General features: G+C 40.3%; 1 protein-coding gene across 6 annotated transcripts in view; it reads left to right on the top strand.

Moving 5' to 3' along the window:
• The window catches only part of ATP2C1 (ATPase secretory pathway Ca2+ transporting 1), a 92,521-nt gene that overhangs the window by 21,521 nt on the left and 52,616 nt on the right, over nt 1-18,384 (top strand). For all 6 annotated transcript variants that reach the window (XM_087712941.1, XM_087712938.1, XM_087712939.1 and 3 more), the window contains 8 exons: nt 2,836-2,871; nt 4,191-4,252; nt 6,374-6,482; nt 14,849-15,004; nt 15,547-15,615; nt 16,813-16,888; nt 16,998-17,064; nt 17,520-17,644. In XM_087712941.1, the coding sequence (XP_087569067.1) occupies nt 2,836-2,871; nt 4,191-4,252; nt 6,374-6,482; nt 14,849-15,004; nt 15,547-15,615; nt 16,813-16,888; nt 16,998-17,064; nt 17,520-17,644 (700 nt within the window). The remainder of the gene's footprint in view (nt 1-2,835; nt 2,872-4,190; nt 4,253-6,373; nt 6,483-14,848; nt 15,005-15,546; nt 15,616-16,812; nt 16,889-16,997; nt 17,065-17,519; nt 17,645-18,384) is intronic.

Consider the following 18,384-nt stretch of genomic DNA (forward strand, 5'->3'; position numbering starts at 1 on the left):
TTGCATTGCTTGCCATCTCAAATTGCTTTGTCCACATAATATGTTTACTGAAACATGCATTTTAACTAGTTTTAAGAAATGGCATCTGCTCAGTTTTTTCTGCAATTAAACACCATATATATATTAAGATTGTACAGTACATCTGAAATTTTAAGGATGCCTTTCTCTGTAAGCTTTTGGATTGTATACATGGCAAAAAAAATTGCAAATCATTGACTATTACTTAAATATATTAAAAATATTTGTATATTGTTCTCATTGTAAGGTCTTGAAAATTAAAGAGATACAATTCTCTGTGCATCTACATTTCTTCTCATGTAACTATATTCTTCCTTTGATCAGTGATATATTGATTGTATGGAGCTATACAGTAGTTCATATTGTTGGTCATGTTGTTCTTGTTCTCTTACTTTTTCCCCCAAAAATTTAACTGATTCTCTAAGATACTAAGATACTGTTAACTTACACACCTGTTAAAATGGAAATAATATTTGAATATCGTTTAAATCAATTCTAGAACTTATGGGGTAGGCAAGGCTTATGTATTTTAGCTATATTTCCCCTTCTCTTCTGCATTGACTGTATTAGCCTGATTGCCTGCTGCATTTTGGCAGACAGGTAATCCCCGGAGTGTTCCCTTAGAGAATGTTCAGAGTTACGTAATAAGCACCTCCTAGCATTTACGAACAAGTCCCGAAATTACAAATATTGTAGCATCATGGCAATTGTTTGCCCTTATGAATGACCGCAATGGCTCTGCAACATTCACCCTGCCTATTCACTTCCCCTGCCAAGTCTTCACAGGCTTTCTGCCTGTGGAGACTCAAGTTGCGAAGATCTCTTTATCGTGGTTTCTTTGCCTACTTCATTGCTTCAGGTTTTAGGTGCATTCATACAGAACAGAGGTGTAATGTAGCACGAGACCATGTGCTATTGATCTCATGTGACCTCTGAGAAATGAGGCCTGGACATTTGCAAACGGAGGAAAGGCTTTGGTCCTTCATGCCTTCCCTTTGTTTGCAGTTTCCTTGCTGAAGCCTGCAGGAAGATTGTGTCCCTGTAGGCTTTGGCAGCACTTTGCAAAAAGCCTTTGCTAGTAGGAACAGAGACTCCCTCCAAAGATCTGTTTCTACTGGCAAAGGCTTTTTGTAAAGGGCTGCTGAAGCCTACAGGGACACAATTCACAAGCACTTTGACAGCAAGAAAGGCAGCCGGAAGCCTTCTTTTTCATCACCGAAGCTATCCTCGAGTCCCCTATAGCCTCCATTACATTCTCAACTTGAGGACTATCTGTACACTATTTTCCATTAGCCACTGTTGCTGATGTCTTTATAAGTGCAGCATATTGAACTGGCCCATTGGGGTCAAATATTTCCAGTCCTGCCTTCTGCCTTCCTTACCATGGCTTCATATATGTAGTTTCCAATTTATGTGTTTACCCCACCTTCCACTTTTCTCAGAACTTTTCTTTTTCTGCCTACCCAAAGATTTTAGCAGCAAGTAAGGAAAGATTAAAAAAGAAGCCTAAAGAGAATTTGTTATGATATAACTAAAGCTAAGGAGATTGGCAGAGCTATCCAAACAGCCTTTCTCGTCTTCTTATAACCTTCATTTCCCTTCCTTCTCTTAGTTGGTATGAGTAGATACCAACTTTTACTTATTTTGCCTCTCCCTTAATACTTCTGCCTATGCCTGGACCAAGAGTTTTCAGTCTCAACAGATTATCAGGAATCATCATGGAATGCTTCATGTATGATTGTTTTGCATAGTAGCAATGTTTGGAATTCAAATCTTACTAAATTACAGCATGTAAGTTTAAGAAATAGGTGGTATAAAAGGAGAAAATTTGCATGTTTTTCATCCCCCCCCCCTTTGAATGATACTAGATAAGAAAACAAATCTTCGTCCGGATATTGGCAAACAATAAAATCATGGAAAATGTTTTTGGTTTTCAAAGTATACATCCATTAATGACATGTCCCCAACTTTGTCTTTTGTGTAGAAATACTATTAGACATATTGGAGAAAACTCAAATATATCTGAAATGGTGATAAGTCTAAGAGACTTAACCAAAAAAATATATCATGTGAATGATGATGTAATCTAAAAGATCCCAGAATTAATTCATTACGTTTTTTGTTCTTTTACATAATGACAATATAATTAATTTTTTCACTTGATTCAGTAATAATGGGATACTAACTGAAATTGTAACTGAAGTTGCCTGCTTTTTAAATTTGGTTTCTAATATCTTCTGGATAGTATTTACCATGCTTTTTGGAGTATAAGACACACTGGAATATAAGACACAGCAAGGTTTTGAAGAGGAAAATTTTAAAAAAAAGGTTTTTTGCACTCTGCAAACCTCCCCCAAACGGCCTGTTTTTCGCAAAAATGGACCCGTTTCCCTCCCCCCAAAAGCCATGAATAGCCTTTAGGGAGACTGGGGTAGGGGGTGGGGCAAAAGCGAGCAAAAACAGCCTGTTTTTCATTAAAAAAAGGGCATGTATATCCTTTAGGAAGCTTATAGAGTGCTCCTGGGGGTTGGGAGGGGGTAAAATTGAGCAAAAAATGGGCCATTTTTGCTCATTTCTGCATTCCCCAACCCTCAGGAGCTCTAAAAGCTTCCTAAAGGGTATGCACAGCCATTTTGGTGAAGGGATGGGGTTTCAGGAGGCAAAAAATTCTGTATTCAGTGTATAAGACACAGCCAGATTTTCAGCCTTTTTTTAAAGGGGAAAAGGTGCGTCATACTTGGAAAAATACAGTAATGTGCATATTTACTTAGATGCTAAAATATATATTATAAGTAGCATTTATCATCTTTCATACAGGCAATACTTATTGTTGTTACAGTTGCCTTCGTTCAGGTAAGAATTTCTCGTTTGCTTCTTTCCAGTCATTATTTGCTATGTATTTACAATTGTTATGGCAATTAAAACATTTAACAGTTTATTTGTAGGTTGATTCTTTTCCTATTTTCCTTCCCTTTAATGTGTTTATATCTCTGATTCAAAATATAAATATATATATTGAAATATATATCTAGTAGAGAATACAGGAAAGGAGGGACTAAATTTACTGATCCTGTAATAATATTTTGCTTGCTGAAGTAAAGAAATGTCTCACAAAGAAGAATTTCCTTTTGCAATCTATTGATAAATATGTTGTCTCACAATTGGGAAAATATTGATATACTTTTTTGGTTCAGATTATTGATGTAAATCTGAATCACTCATATACATGGATCATACATACATACATGCACATATACATATACACATACATACATACATGCACATATACATATACACATACATACATATACACATACATACAGAGACAGAGACATACATACATATACAGGTAGTCCTCGACTTACAGCAGTTCATTTAATGATCGTTCAAAGTTATAACAGCATTAAAAAGTATGTTCTAATTAAAACTGAAAAATATAGTTTGGATTCTCAGGGGTTCCATTCTAGCCCCAAATTGGATAATAAAATTTAACAATGAGCATATTTGGGAATTGGAAGACTAATCCTCAGAGCTTAGGGTCATTCTTTTTTTTTCCATGAGAAATTCATCCTATAGCAGTTTTCTATGCAGCATCTTTTTATTTCCATAGTTGATGCAAATGTAGTATGATGTTTATCAACACTTGGTAATCAACAGATACCACTTTTGCTAATAGACATGTAATATAGGTTGTAGTAATATCCACTGTATAAGAAGCTACACAGGATACTAGTGCTACACGAAACTTTTCATTTCTTGATTATGCCATGGAATGCTAACAATGACCATAGTTCTTGTCAAGTAATTAAAATTAATCATGACTGATCTTTTGGAAGCAGTAATAGCATTCAGTGATGCATTCTACTGACCTCTTTACCCAAATTGTGGAAGAGCTTTCTGGACTGGAGAAATCAGTGTAAGTCACTTGCTCCAAAGAAGGCATCCAGCTGCCATAAAAAAGTCACATGCTATCCTATGATTAGGCTGACCTGGGACGATCCACTACAAAATTAAGTTTTGTGCTGAAAATGTAATACTAGCTCTTGGGGGGAAAATCCGTTAATAATTTTGCACATGTGGAAAATACTAGATAAACTACAGAAGTACAGACATTCACAAATCTTGTGCATATATCGAAGTCTGGTCTCTAATTTCATGCTTTGTATTTGCAGGAATATCGTTCTGAAAAATCTCTTGAAGAATTGAGTAAACTTGTACCTCCAGGATGTCACTGGTAAGAATTAACATTCTGGTTTTAGATGTATGTGACATGTCTGAAGATACAAATCTAATTTCATATTTTGCAAAATAGCTGTGATTTATTTGAATTGACCTGTTTAGCAGTAATTATTTTGATGATTTCAATTTAATTGTAAAATGTAATACTATTTGAAGATTACAGTGAAGAATAGTATGAAATATTCTTTGAAAATAAATTATGAACAGTGGTTCTTTAAATGACTGATTTTTATGTACTTGTGCCCTTGAAAGAATAGTGAATACAGACACTTTTGAGCCACCAGATGATAATTGGCTTTTGAAGGGGGAATCTAGTTGTTGAAGAAATGCTTATGAGCAGAGAAATAGTTCATAATTCTATAAATAAAAAGTGCAATCTTTCAAATATATAATATTTTTAAGGTTCGTATCATTTATGTATAAACAATTGCTAGATTTTGTGGCTATTAAATTACACTCACCTGTATTCCGACATGCATGCCTTAAGTTCCATCAATTTGTATGAGTCCACATAAACCTGTTTTTAATCCAACCCTCTCTACAATTATATTTTTATAGAGATTCCATAAGATGGCACCTGACCATGGTTTTAATTCTGTACAATAGAATTCATTAAAAAATCTGGCTAATTATAGATGTGAAAAAATCATGTGCAAAAAACACATCTTTTTTATATTGTACATTCATGATACAAATTTCAAAGGAATTTTAATAAAGGAGAAAAAATAGTTGGGATTTTGATTTTTGTTCATATTTATAAACTTCAATCTCAATTTCTACTTGAAATGGAACAAATAACATCTGAAAGGGATGATGTTAAGTATAGCAAATCAAACAAATTTTATCCTGAAGTACACACAAAGGCCAGTCAAAGATTATAACTTGAATTTTGTTTTAATTTATTAGATGTAGGCATTGCATAACCCCAAACTGAGACTGGATAGTTTATATAAAACTAAACAAGATAGAAAATGCAACATAAGTAGAAATCTTTTTTAAAAAAGAGGGGGGAAGAACAAAATGATAAATCGGGTCAACAACATCTATACACGCAAATGTATCTGACATATTCCAATCACTGTAACCCAGTGGTTCCCAATGTGGGGCCCACGCCCTACAGGAGGGCAATTTGATTTTTAATTAGGACAATTTAAACCTTGTTTAAACCAAGTTAATGGCCTTTTAGGCTTCCTCTATGTGAGTAGAGTTCACTTTTTGAGTAAAGTAAGAATTATATGTCACCGGGGGCATCAGAATTTTAGAGATGCTTAGGTGGGGCATGGCCAAAAAAAAGTTGGGAACCATTGCTTTAACCCAAAGCTTTGGAAAATAGTCATGTGTTATTAGTCCTTTGAAGTAGTCCAGTGAAGAAGCAAATTGATACACTATCTATCCCTACTGTAAAGTTACATCTTCAAAATCTTGGCAATCGAAAGTATTTTTTCCCTCCTTTCCTTCGACTCACACTAGTGGGGTTCTAATCTAAAATGCTTCCCACATCGTCACTACTTCTGTAGATTGCAATACCTTTCATATAATTGGCTAGTCTGTGGCTCTTTCCCCTGTTTTCTAAGGTCATTCCCATCTACTCTAGAGGTCTTTAGGACTTTTTAAAATAGCATCAGGATTGGAATAATGTACATTGTGGTCTTATTAGCTGTTAAATTTAAATGTCTTTTTAATTCTTAAAATAAATGTGAAGGAATAATATATTCTAGTGATGGTTAATCTTTTTGGCACTGAGTGCCCCAACTGGAATCATACCCTGCATGTGTGCGGCAGAGCACTGTAAACACGATCACCAGGTGGCCGGTGCGCATGATCTTGGATTTCCGGCATGCGCATGCTGGCCAGCTGGTCTTCGCGTGTGCCAGAGTGCCAAAAGCACAACCAGTTGGCCGGCACACACATGCGCCAGCCAGCTGTTTTTCAGGTTTCTAGTGCTTTGGCATGTGTGAAGACAAGCTGGCTGGTGCACATGCGCGCACCAGAAACCAGAAGAGCAGCTGAGACAGCACGTGTGCCCACAAAGAGGGCTCTGCGTGCCACCTGCATGCCATAGGTTCGCCATCATAGATATATTCTGTTAACTTTTTATCTATTTATGTCTCTCCAGTGTTCGAGAAGGAAAGGTAGAACATACACTTGCAAGAGACTTAGTTCCTGGAGATACTGTTTGCCTATCAGTGGGTGATAGAGTTCCTGCAGATTTGCGCTTATTTGAGGTAAGAAATCAATGACTTAGTAAATAATAGAACTGACTTCTCTTTAAATTTCTAACAATGTGTATTCATAAGCCAATTTTAACAGCTGAATGCTATAATGTTATATGAAGTAAAAGTGTAAATCCTACTATTGTAGGAGCTAGCTTATGCTTCTTTTGTGACTATTGATAATCCAATTCTATTACATTTTCATCTAGTAATTTTAAGCGACCCTGGAAATATCAGATGTGATTATACTTGTAAATAATTGGGGAACAGTGATGACACTTATCTAAGGTTTAATTTAGGATGTTTAGATGAGTTAATTATTGATTATTTTCAAAAGATACAATTTATATTTCAAGTCAGAATGTTTGTAAAGATTTCACTATCAGTCCAAGAAGTCCAACTAGGTAGTTTTAATTTTATTCAGTCATCTTAAAGAGCTAACTCATTGTGAATTTCCATCAGCATTATTATGTATTTCTAAGTGAAAAAATGAAAGTGAAAAACTTTCAAAGATAGGATTTGTTTCCCAAAGTAATGTGTTACCTGAATTCTGATTATACATGTTGTTTTTCTGTTGTTTCTATGTTGTTGTATGATTTGTTAATAATATAAAGTCAAGGAGATGAAACCTAAAGTAAGTTACCCTGGAACATGTAATATAAATACAACATTGGGCACTCCAAACAAAAGGACTTTTTTTTTTAAACGAAGGTTTTTTTTAAAAAAATTGTTACATATTTTAATTTCTTTTATAAACAAAGTGTTGTCCGGGTTTCCCCCCTTTATATCTTCTATGATGCATAGTTCATTTTACATCATATTTTCATTTTATATTTCACTCATCTTATTTTCATTCCATATTTTTCCACCATTGGCTATATTTACCAAATTTCCTTCTATTCCACTAGTAAATCCTTTTCCTTCTTTCGTCTTTTCAACCATTTTCTCTTAGTCTCTCAGGAACTTCACCTCTCTTATATTCTCTTCTCTCCACCTATTTTCCTAGCTTTTGCTTTTTGTTGAAATTACTATATTTTTTATTTCCAATCTTTTTTCTCCTTTTTAATTCTGTTGTTTTAGTATCTCTCCCCAATTTTTCCCCATTAATCCCACCTTTGCTATTTAACTTTCCCTTCTTGGGTGCCACTTCCCCCTTGTCTCTTTTTGGTATATAACTGTAAATCCCAGTACAATCATGTAAGTATTTTTCTTTTTCAATCTCTTTTTCTTCTATGGTATCTTCTTGTTTTTCATTCAGTCCCTTTTCTTTCTCCCTTTCTCCTCCTCCTTGTTCTAGGAGTTCCCTCTGACTTTCCACTGTTTTTTTCCCCAATTAGCATTTTATGCACATTTTTTAACATATCAAGTAATTCATTATACATCCTAAATTCCATATTGTCTGCTTAATTAATTTAATAAATTGTTTAAACTTTTTCTGTTATATCTCATTTACTTAAACTTTTCCTGCAGCTCGGCGGGAGGGGCTACAGCTGGGTTTAGTCACAGCCTGATTGGTCCAGAGACTGAGGGAATTTTCTTAAAGACACCATACTTCCCTATTGACTCCCAGTTTCCTCTCAGTCTCAGTAGAAGCACTGGTTTAGGATCCTTGAGGTATTGATATTTATTATATTAATTCGATTAATTGGGTATTCTAAATTCTTAAATTATCGGACTGCTGGCCATCGAGTCTGCTAGTCAGTCTCATAAGGAGGCAGGGCTTCCTGGTCCTTGCCTCTGGGCCTGAGGAGGCTTTGCCCAACTCCTGGGTGTGCAAGGGTGACGGGCTCCCAGCGCAGCTGAGACTCCCAGAGGCCCCAGGGTGAACTATTGGTGTCAGGTAGGATTGCAGGGGCCGCACCTGCAATTGCGATCCGTGCTGCTGGGATTGCCTCGCATATAGCCCGCCGCAGTCTTAATAACCTTGCCGCGACTGAGAAAATTTTGTTGCGTCGTCCTAGCCTCGGAACGTTTTAAAAAAACTGCAGCCTAAAGACTTGCAGCTTTCCTGTGGTTCGGAAGTCCCTGCAGCGAGGACAATCAAAGAGTGGACAAACAGCCTGGGCTCGCCGGGAGGCCATTGCCTTAGAGCCATTTAACTGGGTGGCCGCCATTTTGATTCATCACGAGGCGCGGTGGCCATTTTGGAGCGACCTTGTGGCGGTGGCAGAAATATATATACATATATACACACACGTACGTATACACACACACACACACACACACACACATATATATTATATATATATATGTGTGTGTGTGTGTGTGTGTGTATAAAACCAAGATCTGCACACGGCCACACATCGAGGCTGGCATATTGAAGCCAGATATCGAGGCTGGGAGACTCCTATTTGACTCTCCATGAGATTCAGACATGTGAGTGAGGCATGGCCTCTACAAGTACCAGATCAGCACATGGCCCTGAAGGGAGCATTGATGATGGGAGAGAGGAAGGCTAGGACAGGCTGCGCACCAGGGCAGCGGCTTCTAAGCCATCTGCAGATCAGCGCCCCTCCAGAGCTACAGTGTGGGATGAACTTAGAAGACAAAAGACCTTGAAGAAACGAGTGGCCAGAGTTGAGAAACAATCTCACCCTGTTAGGCCCACATCTCCAGACAGATCCAGGTCTCCCATTCCTCAGTTCTCTCCCTCTCCTCCTAGGGGCTTTAGCCTTCCTTTCCCTCCGTTTCCCCGGCTAGACCTTGCAGACATTCCCCCCCATCTCCCCTAGATCATTTAGGGATGGGAGTGGCGAGCCTTCGGAAAGGAGATCTGGGGATTAACTACCTCCCTCTCATCTAGCTCCCAAGGGTCCAGTTCCCATGTGACCCTCAGAGGAGGATCTGGAGGATTTGGATCTCTTGCCTGAAAGCATCAGGAGATTCATCTCCTCTGCCATCTCTAGAGGCATTGCCTCAGGATTATACCAAAGGGACCGTTCCTCACAAAGGGCATCTAGATCTCATTCTTACAATGGACATCAAAGGTCTCCTTCGTCCTGGGGCCAGGGTCAGCCTAGGGCACATTCTCCATCGATGGTCAGTGAGGCCTCAGCACTGGGGGAGGGCATTCATCCATAATTAGGCTTCTCAGATGATGAAGATTCTATTCCTTCAGACACCCAGGCTTTTTCAGGCCTCTTTATACCACTGGCCTTCAAGCCCCTCTTGCACAAGGCCAAGAAGACTACTCAGATTGGCACTGGGGCCTTGCCAGTTTCTCAACACAGGGACCCTAATATAGCTATGTTTATCAATCCCAATACAGATAAGGAGGTGGTTCCAGCCCCTCCTCTATTTCTGGAGGTGGTCCAGAGTCAGTGGGCTCGACCGTCCTCTTTGCCCAACCCTGGGAGCAATGACCGCTGCTTCTATATTATGGAGCAGGCCATTTCCAAGGTCCTTCAATTGCCAACTGTAGATCCCCCCCATTGCACTCCTGGCCAATGCCTCCACCGTCATTTCCAGTGACGTGGCAGATAAATTGAAGCCCGAGGATAAATGAGCGGAGCTCACCTTACGCAAAAAATTTATTGCCTGCGCCTGGGCAATCAAATCAGCGGCCACAGCTTCCTATTTTAACCGAACCACCATCATGTGGCTTCGCCAGCTGCAGGATCGCATCCTGATCCAAGATGAACGTGTCCATCAGGACCTGGCTAAAATTATCATGGCCACACAATTCTCTGCAGATGCCATCCTAGACTCCACCAAGTTTGCATCCAGGGCGCTGTCAGTCATGTCTAGACAACTCTTGTGGCTTCGCAACTAGCAGATGGACAACAAGTCCAAATGGGGGTTGGTTGCAGCTCCTTTCACCGGTCCTAATCTATTCGGGGAATCTCTTGACCCAATCCTTGTGGAGAACAAGGACAAGGAAAAGGTTCTCCCTTCTAATTCTAAGAAGCAGGACTCTCCTTCTTCTTCTTACAGGAGACCTTCTTTGTACCAGCTTCCCGAATCCAACTTCTGGCAGCAGCGCTATGCCCCCTACAGTATGACAGGCAGAGCCATCGATTATTCTACCAGGATAGGAGTAGATTTCAGGGACAATCCAAGCAGCCCTTTTGAGGGGGGGCGGCCGCCATTTCCACAGAAGGAAATTACTCCAACTTGAGTCAACTCATAGGCGGCTGCCAGGATCCTTCACGGATCAGTGGGATCAGATAATGTCAGATGCTTAGGTCAGGTCCACCATCAAGTACAGCTTCCGGTTGGAATTTCTCTCCCTTCCCCTGATGCTCTTCAGAACCTTCTCCCCATCTCGGGATTTGGAACGCCGCCGCCTCATGACCCTAGCCATTCAACATCTGATAGATATCAGGGCGGTGGAACCTGTTCCAAGGAGGGAGTATGGGCTAGGCCTGTACTCCAACCTCTTCGTGGTCCCGAAGAGCTTATTATTATTATTTATTTAATTTGTATGCCGCCCACTCTCAAGGAGACTCAGGGGGATGGAGGGCAATACTGGATCTGAAGCACCTGAACTCCTACCAGGTCTACAGGCGCTTCAAGATGGCCTCCCTCAGGTCTATCTTCCTGGGGATTCGGTGGGGCGACTTCATGGCCTCAATAGACTTAACGGAAGCATACCTACACATCCCCATACTGCCAGCCCATCACAGATTCCTCCGATTCTCCCACAAGGGATGTCACTTCCAATACAGGGTGCTCCCGTTTGGTCTAGCCTCTGCCCCGTGCATGTTCACAAAGGTTCTAGCAGCTCTCGTAGCTCACCTGCGTTCCTATCCGGTGAGACTCCATTGTTATCTGGACTATGTGCTCCTCCTGGCCTAATCCGGCACGTAGGCTGTCCACGACCTGAAACTGACCATTCAAACTCTTCACTCCCTAGGGTTTTCCGTCAACTTCACCAAAAGTCATCTTTCTCCCTCGACAAGAATCCAACACATAGGAACTCTATAGCAGGACTTGTTTGGCTCTCTCCGGATCGTCTCAAGAGTCTCCAATGCTTGGCACGCCATGTCTATGCAAGTCGGTCAGTTTCCATCCTGACCTTGGCTCGCCTCCTGGGCAAGATGGTGTTGTGCATAGGGATAGTCCCCTGGGTGCGTCTCCACTCTCAGACACTTCAATGGCTGCTCATCCCCTATCAATGTCATCGCATGAACAACTTGCGCCTGATCGGACTGCCTCTGGATCTCTGCTGGTCCCTGAGGGGGTGGATATCTCTGGCCCTGCTTCACAGTTCCGGCATTTGGGAACCGGATTGCATTACTGTCACCATGGACGCGAGCCTCTACGGCTGGGGGGCCTTGATGGAATCAAGACTGGCGCAGAGTCGTTGGTCGAAATAGGACCTTCGCCACAATATCAACTGGCTGGAGCTGAAAGCAGCATACCTTGCACTCTTGCAATTTTGAAACTTGATTGCCAACCAACATGTCCTCCTCTTGATGGATAATGTAGCTATGAAGGTGCACATAAACCACCAAGGGGAGACTCACTCCAAGTGTCTCTGGCTGGAGGCTCAGAAACTTGGACTCTAGGCAGAGAAGAACTTGGCCTCAATAATGTCAGATCACATTTCGAGCATTGCCAATCATCAGGCCGAGTGTCTGAGTCGGGCGACAGTCGATCACGGCGAGTGGCAGCTGCTTCCAGGGCTCTTTCACAAGATTTGCCACCGCTTCGGCTACCTGTTGGTGAACTTGTTCGCGAGCCCGACCAATGCCCAACTACCACAATTCTTCTTTCGCTTCCCAGCATGCAATGTGGAAGGAGCAGACGCACTCAGAAGTCCATGGCCTCTGGGCCTCTTTTTGCCTTTCCCCCTCTCCCTCAGATCCAGGGGATCCTGAGGAAGGTAATGATAGAGAGGGCACACATCATCCTGGTAGCCCCATATTGGTCGAGGTGGCCTTGGTTTCAGCTGTCCATCTCTCCCCCGTGGAGGATTCCTCAGGAGATCGCCCTGTGCCAGGGGATCTCTTCCATCTGGAGCCCCAGTGGCTCCAACTGACCACCTGGCACTAGAGCGGTGCCTCCTGAGGGAGGCACATCTCTCAGCGAAGTTTATCTCAAACATTGAAGCAGCCAGGCAACCATCGACCACACGGATATATAATTCCACGTGGTTGGTGTTTGCCTCTTGGTACGAGAGATTCAATCTCTCCCCGGCCCACACCTCAGTGGCCCATGTCCTTGAGTTCCTTCAGCACGGCCTGGATCTGGGTCTCTCCCATAACACCCTACGTAGGCAGGTGGCTTCCCTCTCCTCCGACCTGGCAGGGGATGGTTGGTTCCTCAGAGGGTCAGCAAACGTCGTTCCTCTCCTATCCATCGTTTCCTAACGTGGGACTTCCCTACCATGCTCAGGGCCCTCACGGCCCCCCTTCGAATCACTTCGGACAGTTTACCTCAGATTCTGCACCTTGAAGGTAGTCTTCCTTGTCGCCATTACCTCGGCTCGACGCATATCGGAGTTGGGAGCATTGTCGTCTAAGGACAACCTTTGCCAATTCCACAGAATTAGATTAGATCCAACCTTCATCCCGAAGGTCAACTCCCTGTTCCATAGGTCGCAGGAAATCATACTCCCTAACTTCTGCCCCTCTCCTTCACACAAGAGGGAACACCTGTGGCACTGGCTGGATGTGCGCTGCGCCTTGCACATATACCTTAGACGCACATCCTCCTTCCGCCGGTTAGAGGCTCTCTTTTTATCCTTTTAGCCCAGCACAATGGGTGCTAGAGTTTTGTCTTCCACCATTGGTAGATGGTTGAGACAGGCCATTAGTGAGGCATATTTAACCTCAGGGAGGACTCCTCCCCAAGAGATTACGGCCCATTCCACCCAAAGTGCTGCTACCACGGCCGTGTGGGCCACTAGGGCTCCCCTGGAGGACATTTGCAAGACGGCCACCTGGGCCTCCCCGACACCCTTTATCTGCCACTATCGTTTGGACCGTTTCACCTCGGTGGACGCGTCCTTTGGGCATTGAGTTCTTCAACAGGTGGCTACCTCCCCTCTCCCGGGATCTTCATCCCACCCTGGGACTTAGCTTGGGTATGTCCCAGCTGTAGCCCCTCCCACCAAACTGCAGGAAAAATTGGTCCTTACCCGAATGTTTCTTTTCTGCAGTGAAGGCAGGAAGGGCTACATCCCACCCTAGTAAGTTCAGTTAGACCAGTGAGGGGCGGTTGTGGGGTATGTGTACATATGTCTTCAATTGTTTTGCCTTACATAAGATTACAGCTTCTCCATCGACCTCAGGGAAACTGGGAGCCAATAGGGAAGGATGGTATCTTTAGGAAAATTCTCTCAGTCTCTGGACCAATCAGGCTGTGACTAAACCCAGCTGTAGCCCCTCCCACCTTCACTGCAGAAAAGAAACGTTCAGGTAAGGACCAACGTTCTTTCTTTTTTCTTTTCTTATTTCCAATTTCTAAAGTCCAATTTCACTTTTATTTGCTTTTTCTCTTCCACCGAAACAGTAAGTCCAATCTACAACACTGTTGCAAAAACAAGTCCTCCTTGTTATTTCACATCGCTTCAAAGTATCTTTATCTTGCTACAGTCAAGATCAGGTTACAGCTGTACTTTCCTCTGTTATTTTCTATTGAGTCTTGTAGTATCCTTTTCTCACTAATAGATGCCTCCTTCTCCACTGTAAGCAATGTGTTCTAGCTGTCAAAAGCTGCCAAAAGCTGTATTTATTCCACAAAAAATAAAAAGGTAGAAAGAAAGGATTTCCCCCCCTGAGTTCTTTTATTATTTTTGATGTTTCTAAGTCCAAATTTTGGAATAAAAGTCTTTTAGAGCTTTCTGTTTTCTTTTTTCCTCTGTTAAATCCCCCGTCTGCCAAATAACCGCTAATTTCCGCTCTGGATCTCTTTTTTAAAATCCAAATGTAAAATTTCTTTACTTTGCATTGATCACTCTTTCAGCCAGGTCCAACACTTTGTTCCAGCACTGCTCCTGCTCAAAATAGCTTGGTCCGGCTCTCCCAACTTTGAAGCGGCCATTGGTGTGACTGCCGCCGCTTCCGTTGTCAGTTTAAGAACTTTATCTCAGATCTTTCGAGGAACTGCCAGTTTCTTCTTGGTCGTCGAGATATTTTTTTCTTTTTTCACCTGTTCCTCCAGAATGGTTCTGAGCAGAAGGTCCCTGGCAGCAAGTGTCTGGTTGGGTTTTCATGGAGCCTGTCAGAGCTCTGCTATTTCCCAATTGTTCCCGTTGCGGCGCTTCCAGTTTCTCCTTCAAATGAAAGGACTTCAAGTAAAATCTCCATTTTGCTTAACATGCTCCATCCCTAATAGAACAGTTGTTTCAAACTGTTGAATACAGCCTTTACCATTTAAAAAAAGTAGAATGCATAATATAACTTTTTAATTTTATCTGTTTGTTCTCAAAGGCAATTGATCTCTCTATTGACGAATCGAGTTTGACAGGTGAGACAACTCCATGTTCTAAATGCACTTCTCCCCAACCAGCTGCTATGAATGGAGATCTCACTTCAAGAAGCAACATTGCTTTTATGGGAACACTAGTTCGATGTGGAAAAGCCAAGGTAATTTTCTTCAAAGGTTATTAAACTAATTCTAAAAAGATAGATCAGAGATAAAATATGTATTTTTAAATATTTTTCTTTACTTTGTGTGCTGGAAAATATATTATGAATACTTTCAGTTGCCTGTTTGTAATTTATTGAAAGTATTTAAAAATAAATTGTTCACAACTTTGTGTTAAATATATTTATTTTAATTAAGATGGAGTCATAGCAATTGAAATATATATTTATATAATGAATAATGTTTAAATCAATGCAACTAAGAAGTTAAATGGATCTCTATATGTCAGATTCTGTGGAGTCACTTACTCCCTTTTTATTGCTGGGATTCTTGCAGAGTACTAGACTAGACCAACATTGATTACATTTTGTAGCATACATTTTGTATTTCTAAGAACATATTTGGAGGTTTAGTGAACACAAATTAGTTCTGTTTTAACTGTTCAGAATCCTTGAGTTTTCATTTGTATTTTTTTCAAAAAATTAAACTTCCTGAATAGAACAATTTTAAACAATTTAATCTTTTTGCTTCTGTTTTGTAGGGGATAGTTATTGGAACTGGTGAAAACTCTGAATTTGGTGAGGTTTTCAAAATGATGCAAGCAGAAGAAGTAAGTAACATTTCATAAATAATATTAATGTAAATCCTAACTAATATAAACTGACTAGTTATCCATTTATAACTATTCATCCAGAGACTGTTAGAATTTTATTGAATAAAAGGATTTACAACTCATGCCTGAAGTTATGGCAATTGCAGTGCCCTTGCAGTCACATCATCAAAAACCCACACTTATGACTGCAGGGCCACTTCACCTCCTCCTCCATCTGTTTTCCCCCTATCTTTGCTCTTTTGGGTAGCCACACACTCCACCACTTACCTCTGCTGCCCCTGCTACCATATCTCCCACTAATGGTGGCTGATCTTTACCATCTTTCTTCTACTGGTGGTTCAAGATCTGGGTGCTGGGTAAGAGTGTAGCTATGGGATGCATGCATTGCACTCTGGAAGCCTATAGTCCTTCCCTTTCTTCCAAATCTATTCCAACAATGCATCCCAAAGAGCCTCCACTTTTGCCCAGGAAACAACTATTGTCTCTCCCCATTCTTACTGTGTGCACTACAGAGTTGCCCTGCCTAGCACCTGGATCCTCCTTTACCAGCAAGAGGAAGAAAATAGCAACTGTGGGCAGTGGGATGCAGCAGTGACAGGGAGAAGCAGGCGTGCAGGAGACACAAAAAGGCAGAGTTGGGAGAAGATAGGATGAGGGAAATTGAAGTGAAAACAAGCACAGCAGGGCAGAAGAAGCGTGAGATCCTTGCCTAATAACATCACTGTCTTGGCCTAAGGACCACAGCTGGGTCTACTGAAACTGGTCACATGGTGATTCGGCTTACTGATGGAAGTTCCAGTCCCAATTGAGGTCATAATTTGCACTCTACTTGTTCTAAATATGCGGAAATGTTTTCCCCCAAATAATTTCAAACTTGCATGCCAGACTAATTTCAATACTCTTAAAATTGTTTATATCTTTGTATGCAGATGTACAGAAATGAGTTCAAACATTGTACAAAATTTGTAGTGGATATTAGCCTGAATTTAGATACTTTAAGATTTATAATTTACATTTATAATTTATTTATTTTTTTCTTTCATATTTCTCAGGTGTAAGGCTTTTCTCAGGAATTCTTTAAAACAGTTTAATCCTTTAATTTTAGCATGATTTCAGTGAATGAAACAACTCTGCAAATTCAGCAAATCAGTGAGTTTAATAATATCAGTCTGACATATTTTTTTTTAAATAAAGGCACCAAAGACACCTTTACAAAGAAGCATGGATCTACTAGGGAAGCAGCTTTCCTTGTATTCCTTTGGTATAATTGGTAAGGAATCAGTTAAGTTATTTATTGTAAATGTTTGGTACAAATTGTGGGAAAGGGTATTAATATCAGGACAAGGATTGATGCTTATAAATTCTGTTTATTTTTATAGGAATAATTATGTTAGTTGGTTGGTTGCAAGGAAAACATATTCTTGACATGTTTACCATTGGTGTCAGGTAAGATTCTTATTCTATGTCCACTACATTGTATAAAAACAGATTTCATTCCCTGAAGAACATCATGAAATATAGAACTCATATACAGTACCGCCATGTATTGAATAGATTGCACAGATGTCCTTGTGCAAATAAGTGGGGGGGGGTCCCAATTTTGCATATAGATTGTTAAATTCTAAGCTTGTGTGATACAGAGAAAAAAGTTTTGGAATTTGTGGTAATCTCAAGAAACATTTCAGAGTTATGCAGCATAACTTGAATTAATTCTGGATTAACAATATGCTTCTGCTTTAGAAACCTCAAATTTCAAAGAAACAAAGCAAAATACCAATCAGCTCCCCAGTCCTCTTTGAATGCAGTTATTCATGAAATTTGTCAATACTCTGCTTTAACTTAACCATATAAGTTATTTTTTTCTGCATATAGCTTAATTAACACATCCTTTCAATATTCAGCTTAGCTGTTGCTGCCATCCCGGAAGGTCTTCCAATTGTTGTAACAGTAACATTGGCTCTTGGTGTCATGAGAATGGTTAAGAAACAGGCCATTGTGAAAAAATTGCCAATTGTTGAAACTTTAGGTAAGATTAAGAATAATATGCAAAACTGCTAATAGCAATATATCAAATCAATATCAAAATACCTTTGAGTATAAATGGCATGTTATTGTATAAAAAGTAGTGCTCCAAAATATCCAAAGTGACTACTATAGCAATACATTATTATAAAAATAAACCCTTGTATTTCTGGAATTAACTATGATTTCTATATATGCTGGTAAATATTTTTACTGTGTTTAAAAATTGCAAGAAACTATCTGCAGGCAGTTGAAATGGTAGATTTAAGCTTGAGTTTTTATATATTGATGAGGCCTTTTTTTGGAAGAGCAAACATAATTCATTGAACTGGTGCAGAATTCAGCAGTATGGCTATTGGCCATAGCCAAGCTTTTGTACCATATTAAAAATAGCTTTAACTGTATTTACTGTGTTTCACAGTGTATAATACCTACTCAGGTAGAAAACCTGTCCAACTTCCAACTTTAGAATAGCAATGGAAACTCTACTATATTTGCATGATTAAGAGTTGTGGAACCTTTCCTTAGGAGATATGTCTAATCCCCTTCATTTATACTCTTTTAATTGGGACAGCAATTATAAAATCAAAGCATTGGATTGAATGACTGTATGTTATTAAGGAAATATTTGTTTGACATCTGAAGTTTATTAAATAGGCAAAATGTTTGATCTAGTGTAAAAGAGAGAATTTGGTAGGTTTATCTGGAGAAAACTAGATGACCCCACATTTACTTGCCTTAATG

The sequence above is a fragment of the Thamnophis sirtalis genome, unplaced genomic scaffold, assembly GCF_051295495.1.
Source record: "Thamnophis sirtalis isolate CommonGarterSnake01/CBP01778 unplaced genomic scaffold, rThaSir2_p1.2 scaffold_4, whole genome shotgun sequence".
In the NCBI taxonomy this organism is placed as follows: Eukaryota; Metazoa; Chordata; class Lepidosauria; order Squamata; family Natricidae; genus Thamnophis; species Thamnophis sirtalis.